General features: G+C 52.9%; 1 protein-coding gene across 1 annotated transcript; it reads left to right on the top strand.

Moving 5' to 3' along the window:
* The first annotated feature begins 5,993 nt into the window (after nt 1-5,993).
* ARF6 (ADP ribosylation factor 6) lies at nt 5,994-7,452 on the top strand. The gene has a single exon (XM_008502186.2). It carries the CDS (start codon nt 6,317-6,319, stop codon nt 6,842-6,844), a length of 528 nt encoding a protein of 175 aa, XP_008500408.1. The 5' UTR covers nt 5,994-6,316; the 3' UTR covers nt 6,845-7,452.
* The last annotated feature ends 1,641 nt before the right edge of the window (nt 7,453-9,093 follow it).

The raw sequence follows: 9,093 nt of genomic DNA, 5'->3' as shown, positions 1-9,093 counted from the left end.
CATTGTCAGACAGTGCTTACTTATAAAATATTTAACTTCTGCAGGCTACCCAGTAACTCCCTGGGTGTTGCCAAGGGCCAGAGAAGGTTTTTAATTCTTAAGCAGGTATGTGAAACCAAACCTCTCTTGAGAAGTCACATTTCTCAGGTAATCTAGAACATGTTCAGGGGTTGTAACTACTTTTCTTTGGTATTTGACCCTGAAAATCAACCAGCAAGGTAAGAACCTCCACTGTATCGAGCAGATAAAGGCCTAACCTGCACTTCTTCACCCTGAGGGGTGGTTTGTATCAACTTTCTGCAGGCTGAGCACTGAGGTTAAGAGGTTTTTTTTGCTCACACCAACACACTTCTCCATCTTTGCTGACATATTTTCATCCCACGGTTCCTTAAGTTGCTACCTTAAAAAATAAGCTGCCTTTCAAAACATCTCATGGTGCAACAAATTCCCATTCTGAGAGGCTGGTGACATCAGCCACCTTATCTCCTGGCTCTCCAAAGTAAGATGCAGCAATTCTGTGGCAGAGACAGAGCAGTGGGGTTCCTCAGAAAACAAAGTAAAGCCTTTATTTGCTTTACTAAGTTACTCTGCTTCCTGTTTATCATCCTTTCTGTTCATTTGTGGGAACTAATAAGATTCTACATTAAAATGTTTCAAAAGCAGGTGGTGCTCTCTCGCCAGCTTCTCACCCATTCTCTGCAGGACTGGTTAAATGTGAGTTACAAGGAGTGACGTGCACAGAGTTTATTAGTGACTAATTTGAGATCTTAACTATTGAAACTGCTGAGTTCTCAGATGTCTTTTTTGCTATGTATCATCCCAAAGAGCCGTAATAATTCCTGACCAAAAAAAAAAAAACCCACATGCCAAAGCATGTAAAAATCTTCTGGTGCCCAGACCATAGGGGCAGAAAGTTTCCCTGAAGGGCAGGGTGGAGCCTCACAAATAAAACCCAGAGCAGGTGAAGAAGCATTTGCCTGAGTGGATCCCCATTTCTCCCCTCCAGCACGAAGCCATTTTCCCACATCCTAAATTCTGGATTTCCACGAGTGCGACGCAGCGCGGTGAATCGCTTCCTTTTATTGGGTTTTCAGGCTTGGGTGGCAGCAGGATCAACTCTGGACACTTTGGGCAGGTGACACAGCAGCACTGTGCTCAGGCTTCAGGCTGGTGCCTGGCAGCAGTGGGAAAGCTCAGGGAGTGCCCAGCCTGTCCCTGGAATCTGCGGAAGGACGGGACACGCAGCTGCCAAAGGGACACGGGGAATCGAGCAGAACCTGCTGCCCACAGCCCCCACAGCCCACCCAGGGCAGGGCACGCAGGAGGGAAGGAGTGGGCCTGTGCTGGCAGAGGGATAATAGAGATTGGAGCACCCTCTGGTTTGCAGGTATCAAGCACGGGCAGGCAGGAACCCTGCGGGGAGAGGAGCAGCCCAGGAAGTGGCACTGCCGCTTAGTCAGCTGGAGAGCAGCTCCACAACTGCTCCTGTGCTACAGCATCTCCCCTGCCTTGGCATGCCTGCAGGGACTGCACAGCTCCCACTGCTTCCAGGGGTGGGAAAGGAGAGAAGCAGCTCAGCTGAAGCCAAAGCCTCACCTGCAGACAGCCCCCAAGGATGAGGGACAATGCAGTCACCAACAAGCCTAAAAAAGCCATGATCCAAGAGGACAGACCCAAGGAACGGGGCATTGGGGGCCAAACAAGAAGGAGAAGATGATAGGAAAAGCAGTTCCTCACACCACAGTTATTTATTTTGGGTTGTGCCTCGTGGTACCAACTGGTGGGTGGCAGAGCCCAAATGTCCCAGACACCACTGGGTGTTTTGCTTGCTTTGCTGGCTGCCAGGCACTGGAACACTCAGAGAATCATGGAATGGTTTGGGTTGGGAGGGACCTTAAAGCTCCTCCATTCCCACCCCCTGCCATGGTCAGGGACACCTCCCACCAGCCCAGGTTGCTCCAAGCCCCATCCAACCTGGGCTGAGACACTGCCAGGGATGGGGCAGCCACAGCTTCTCTGGGAAACCTGGCACAGGGGCTCAGCACCCTCACAACAAACTATTTCTTCCTAATATCCAACCTCAATCCCCCCTCTTGAAATTTTAAACCATTTCTTTGTCCTCTCACTACACCCCCATGTCAAAAGTCCTACCCCAGCTCAGCCCTACTCAGTGCTCAAGATCCACCCACATTCCTCCACTGGAGGATCCCAGGAGAAAGCACCAAACTCTCAGCTATTAAAAATTCAAGCAGATAAAACCTGACACATGGCTGCACCCTCCCCTGAATGCCTCGGAACAAAACCACCAGCAAGGCAGAGCCATTTCCTGACACCAGAAAGCACTGTGCTGAGCCCAGTGGGTCGAGCAATGGGTGCCTGCACATGGGCAAAAGCTGTGCTTGAGAGCTCCTGACATCTCCTTCCCCAGACGTTTTGGCCAAGCCCCATGTTCTCCTACCACCACAGCTTAATTTAATAAACTGCAGCTCATGTTCACCAGCACAAACACAGTCCCACGGAGCAGAGCCAAGGCAAAACCCACTTAACATCCACATCCTGAGGTTAATTTTAGCCCTGCTCAGAAGTTAAAAATCTCTTTTAGATAAACATCCCATGCTAGTGAGAGGAGGCTGAACCAGCTGGATCCAGTGGGATCACTCCAGCTTGCTGCAAATCCCATGCCAGCACCATCCCCTGCTGTATCATCTACTGCTTCAAACACCAGGGCATGGGGTCTGAAAAAAAGCAGATCAAGGACACCCCTCAGCGTCAGCAAACTCTACCCACCCCAGCACAGCCTGCACACACTCGTTAGGAGAGGCCATGGATGGTATGTTTTCCTTGGCATCCTCCCTCTTTGCTTGCTGCATGAAAAGAGCAAAGCTTCCTTGGAAACTCTTGTTGTCATCCGTTTAATTGTGCACTCAAGGAAACCTCCTATTCTTCCAGACTTTCAAAGACACCAAACAATTTCCCTTTCGCTGTTCCCAGGGGTGGGGATGGCTTTGCATGTGCCCTGTTATTGTCCAAAATGTGCCTGCCATCAAAATTAGCTCAGTATTTGGTATTTTTGAAGGGACAGAAGGACATTCAACCAGGCTGGTGAAGGGATTCAAGCACAGACCCTATGAGCAGAGGCTGAGGGAGCTGGGGGTGTTGAGGCTGGAGAAGAGGAGGCTCAGGGGAGACCTCATCACTCTCTCCAACTCCCTGAAAGGAGGTTGGAGCCAGGGGGGTTGGGCTCTTTTCCCAGGCAACTCTCAGCAAGACAAGAGGGCAGGGTCTCAAGTTGTGCCAGGGGAGGTTTAGGTTGGAGATGAGAAAGAATTTCTTTCTGGAGAGGGTGATCAGACATTGGAACGGGCTGCCCAGGGAAGTAGTGGATTCTCCGTGTCTGGAGCTATTTCCAAAGAGCCTGGATGTGGCACTGAGTGCCATGGGCTGGGAACTGCAGTGGGAGTGGATCAAGGGTTGGACTTGATGATCTCTGAGGTCCCTTCCAACCCAGCCAATTCTGTGATTCTATGATTCTATGATGCAGTCTGCAGACCTTGTGCTCTCTGAGACCTGTGCAGGCCAGGAGGTGTCCACGTCACTTGGCTTCTCCAAAGATCAATTCCAAAATAACCACAGCATTTTGCCCATTTTGTGTCCTGGATGCTGCGTCCCACTCCTTCAGTTCAGAAGCAACTACCACCAGGAGTTTGCTTTCCCCTTGCCTTCCTCCCCCCCAGGCAGGGATGGGGTGGGCAGCCCCCTGCTCCACCACGCCAAGCCTGGAGAACCAGCTTCATCCTGCTCACCTCTACTGGTCTTGCTGGTGTGTCACCAGGCAACGCAGGGTTTGTGACAAGTTGTGCCTGTCAAACCAGCCCAACGTGACTCTGATGGATGTGTGGAGGGTGCTGGAGCTGCTGCACAGGGCTCTGCTGGCACGGAAGGTTGGAGGATTGCAGCCAGGTAGATGAACACTGCAATGCTTTGGTGCCTGGAAACAGCTGGAATTGCCCTGGTCTGAGTCATAAGGAAACACAGAATAGTTTGGGGAGACCTTAAAGATAATTTATTTCCACCCCCCTGCCATGGTCAGGGACACCTCCCACCAGCCCAGGTTGCTCCAAGCCCCATCCAACCTGGGCTGAGACACTGCCAGGGATGGGGCAGCCACAGCTTCTCTGGGAAACCTGGCACAGGGGCTCAGCACCCTCACAGGGAATGGTCCAAAACAAGGAGACACAATGACACTACCCACCATCGCTTGGGCAGGAAGGGACTTCTAAGTCCAATCATTCCAAGAGTGAGCAGGGACATCTCCAGCCAGATCAGGTTGCTCAGAGCCTCATCCATCCTGCCCTGGAATGTTCCCAGGGATGGAGCATCTCCCACCTCTCTGAGCAATCCAGGCCAGGGTCTCACCTCCCTCAGCATAGAAAAAAAAAAAATCCCCCAGCTTTTCAGTTTTACACAGGGGTGGCTGTTTTTGAAGTCACACCCCAGGAAGTCACAGGTACCACGGCAGGACTCCTCGGAGTCACCTCCCCACTCGTGTTCCCCCTCCTGCCCGGCAACCTGGCTGAACACACCACCCCTGGGGCCACCGGAGCACCCAGCTGGCCGGGGGACACCTCCGGGGGTCCCTTCAGCACTCGCACCCCTCGCAGGGCGCTCAACCCCAGAGCCCTCTTAGCCTCATCCTTCCTCAGGACCCGCGATGGGAGGCGCGGGGGGGTTTCTCCACCTGTAACCACCCAACCACCTCCACCCCTATGAGGGGGCAGGCAGGGCCACCGGGACCCCCTCCCGAGGAGCCGGGTCCGCCCGACTGGCTGGGGGGTCCCGGGTCCCCCCGAGGTGTGTGTGTGTGTGTGTGTGTGTGTGTGTAGGGGGTGTCTCAGGTCCCCCCGAAGTGTGTGCGTGCGGGGGGTGTCCCGGGTCCCCCCAAGGTGTCTGTGGGGGGGTGCCCCGGGTCCCCCCAAGATGTCTGTGGGGGGTTGGTCCTGGGTCCCCCCAAGGTGTGGGATGGGGGGTGTGGGATGGGGGGTGTGTGTGTGTGGGGGGGGTTGGTCCCGGGTCCCCCCAAGGTGTCTGTGTGGGGGTGGTCCCGGGTCCCCTCCAGGCGTGGGATGGGGTGTGTGTGTGTGTGTGTGGGGGGGGGGGGGTGGTCCCGGGTCCCCTCGAGGTGTGTGCGTGTGGAGGGTGCCCCGGGACTCCCCAAGGTGTCTGTGTGGGGGTGGTCCCGGGTCCCCTCGATATGTGGGATGGGGGTTATATGGGGGGTGTGTGTGTGTGGTGGTTCCGTGCCCGCCCCTTCCCCTTTAAGAAGCGGCCCAGGGGGTCCCGCGCGCGCCCCTGCTGACGTGTGCTCGCGTGGCGCCTCTCCCCACCCCGGCCCCGCCCCCCGCTCCCCGCCCCACGCATGCGCAGCCCGAGGGGCATCGCCCCTTCCCCGCGTGCTCCCCGCCTCGCTGGAGGGGCGGGGCTCGGGCTGCGCAGGCGCAGTCACGGCCCCTGAGGCCGCGCGGGAAGCGGTTTGAGCCGGAAGTGGGCGGAGCTTCGCTCACCCCCCTCTCCTCTGCCCTCCCCTCCCCCCCGGGCCCCGCCCTGCCGGTGGCGCATGCGCAGCGGGCGGGCGGCGCCGCCGCGCGGGCGGAGGGGAAGTGAGGCGGGCGCGCGCGGCGCCCTTTCCGGCGGCGCTGTCGGAGGGAGCGGAGCGGAGCGGAGCGGAGCGGAGACGGCCCCGAGCACGGCGGCCGCGCTGAGGTAACCCGCCCTCAGGTAACCCGCCCGGCGGCTTCGGCTCTCGGCGGCACCACCCCCTCCAATCCGCACGGCCCCCTCCGCCCCCTGCCCCGTCTCACGCTCTCTCCGTCCCCTTTGCAGGCAAAACCGCGGAGCCGCCCCCTCCTTGGAGCCGGCATCCATGAGCTGAGGCGCCGGGGCGGCAGCCGAGGCGAGGAGCCGGGCGGAGCCGCCGCCGCCTCAGGCCCCGGCGGAGGAGCGGAGCGGAGCGCGGCGCGGGCCCTCTTCCCGCCCGCCGCGCCCGGGCCAGGCCTCCCCTCGCTTCCCCAACCCTTCCCCCCCCTTCCCTCTCCGCCCCGCTCCTTCCGCAGCCGCCCCATGCACGGCCGGCGCTGAGCCCCGCCTGCCCTTGCCCTGCCACCCTTCCCCGGCCCCGGCCCGCCCTGCTCCGGCCCCTGCCCGAGCTGCTCGGGTGGGTCGCCGCTGACCCTCCGCTTCCCCCCCCCTTTCCCAACCCCTTCCCGCCCGCCCCAGCCCTCACCCCCCGGAGGCGCCGGGCCCCTTGGATGCCGCCGAGATGGGCAAGGTGCTGTCCAAGATCTTCGGTAACAAGGAGATGCGGATCTTGATGCTGGGTCTGGACGCGGCCGGTAAAACCACCATCCTGTATAAACTGAAGCTGGGTCAGTCTGTCACCACCATCCCCACCGTGGGCTTCAACGTGGAGACGGTTACTTATAAAAATGTCAAATTCAACGTCTGGGATGTAGGGGGCCAGGACAAGATCCGTCCCCTCTGGAGGCACTACTACACGGGCACGCAGGGTTTGATCTTTGTGGTGGACTGCGCCGATCGCGACCGCATCGACGAGGCCCGCCAGGAGCTCCACCGCATTATCAACGACAGGGAGATGCGGGACGCCATCATCCTCATCTTCGCCAACAAGCAGGACCTGCCTGATGCCATGAAACCCCATGAAATCCAGGAGAAACTGGGCCTGACCCGAATCAGGGATAGGAATTGGTACGTGCAGCCCTCCTGTGCTACTACAGGGGATGGACTCTATGAAGGGCTGACATGGTTAACATCCAACTATAAATCCTAATGAGAGAATAACTATTTAGTCTACAAAGAATTAAAAAGAAAACAAAACAGAACAAAAACAAAAACAACAGAAAAAGAAAGAAAAAAACAAAATAAATAACCCACATGGCTTTCCGGAAGAATGATTCTCTACTGAAAAGTAAAACAAAAGCATCCATAGGATTACGATCACCTTTCTCCATTTCCCACCCTTTCCTTCTGCACACCTGACTGGATTCCTGGGTTAACTCTTCTTGCTTGGCGTTAGGATGCTCTAATCTCCGAATGTGACATGAACACAAGCACTAGATGCTATGGCAGACTTCCAGGGGAAAGGCACATTGTAGACTTGCTAAGTAACTTTTTTTTTTTGTCGTTTTCTTTGGTTTTTTTCCCTCTTTTGATAGCCTTTAAGATGGTTTGATTATTTTGGGGGATGGCTGGGGGAGGGGGTATTGTTTTCAGTGTATGCTTTCTGGTTCTTTTGTTTTGTTTTTAATTTTATTTTGAATTATACATTTTTTTTTCCCTTCTATCACTTGCTGTAGATTGCTACTTTTTTGCCTTCACGCAGAATATGTTGATAGGTCTGTTTCATCTTAGTAAACTGAAAATTATTGCTTAAAAAAAAAAATCAAACTGCAGTCTGTCTTTTTATATTGAGGACTTTTTTCTTTTTTTTTTTTTTCTTTTTTAAGGGGAAAAAAAAAAAAAAAAGTTCTGTTTAATCTGTAACTAAATTGTGACTCTGGGTCTGTCTTCATATCTCAAGACTTTAATACCCAAAGGAATTCCTGCCTGCAGTGGCAGGTATGAGAATACCATTTGTAACCTGTTCAAAGTGCAGATCAGGCACAAGTGCTCACTGAGTAATGTAAGAACTCCTTTGAAATGTCAGCTGGGAAGTTCTGTACCATACATCATGCATGAGAAGGGATGCAAATAAGTTCCCCATACCACATAGCAACCATAATATAGCAAATAAGACATGAATGATGTAATAGTTCCAGAGGAGAGGCTGTTCAGGTTTTTGGCTTGATTGTGGGTTTTTTTTTTTATCTTGCATTGTAAACTTCAAATGATGTTTAGCTGCAGTTTTTGGGTCAGTCTCCCATTCAGTCCAAGACAGCTTCCTTCCAGAAAATGCAGCAATAAGCTTTGCAACAAGTTTTACTTTTAAATCACAGATGTTTAGGCAAAAAAAAACACACCTCAAAAATACCCAGCACTGACTTGCTTGTCTTGGGCTCAAGATTAATTGCTTTCACCTCAAGGCAGCTGAAGACATCTAAATCTTTACAGATTTTTTTTTCTCATTCTCTCTGCCATGCATGATGTGGAGAAAGAGATTTTGAACGATTCTGTGGGTTTGGTTTGGTGTTTTTTGGGTTTTTTTTTTGTAGACTTCCAAAGGGGGCGAGCTCAGTGCTAAGCTGTAACCCAGCTGGGTAATTCTGACATCTGGGTCAAAGCCATTTTGAGGAAATCCCTCCTGGGTTTAGTTTTCCAAGAGTGAACTCTGTGCAGGTCGTTGCAGCCTTTTCCATCCCTCTTGGTAGTGGGTTGTTGCTGTCCTCCTGTAGGAACTGTGTCTGGAGCCCATTGAGTAACTGCTAATGAGAACAGGGAGGAGAGAAAGGGGAAAGAGAGAGAGAGTAAACGACTATGAATGTAAACTTCCATAATTAAGTTCTTAAAGGGCAAGCAGCTCATTTGCCAGCCCACAGGTAGCAAGTGTGACTGGCAAAAGGAAAAAAAAAAACCCACCCAGCCAGGAGTATTGGTATAAAACTCAACCAAGTATTAATGCTGGGTGCAAAAATAAACAGAACACCTTAAAGCAGCTGGTTCTTATTCAGCCTTATGGATTAACTTCAGATTTCCTCAAGGAGTTAAAAACTTAACTGGGGAATTCTAAGAATGTATGCTACAAAACCAGAAGAAAATGGCTTTTTTTTTTTTTTTTTTTTAATTTTTTTTTGGCTTTTTTTTTTTTTTTTTTTCCTTCTTTTTGTGTCCAAGGACATGAGTTTTAAGAGTTTTTACATGACACCTGGGGGCATTACACTACATTTCTGCAGCGTGGACTCTGCGTGCTACGTTGTACATGGAGCTCTTACCAAAGATGTATGGGAAGATAAAACAACCCCTGAGTTCACTCCTGAAGTGGAATGCTTTGGACCACTGGAAAAAGTTCCTTTAAATATGGTTTCAAAACGACTTCTCTTGATGTGGGTTGCAAATGGGACTGGATGGGTTCTTGGTGCTAGA

Source organism: Calypte anna, chromosome 5A, assembly GCF_003957555.1.
Source record: "Calypte anna isolate BGI_N300 chromosome 5A, bCalAnn1_v1.p, whole genome shotgun sequence".
NCBI lineage: Eukaryota > Metazoa > Chordata > Aves > Apodiformes > Trochilidae > Calypte > Calypte anna.
This window is presented reverse-complemented; position numbering and strand designations above follow the sequence as displayed.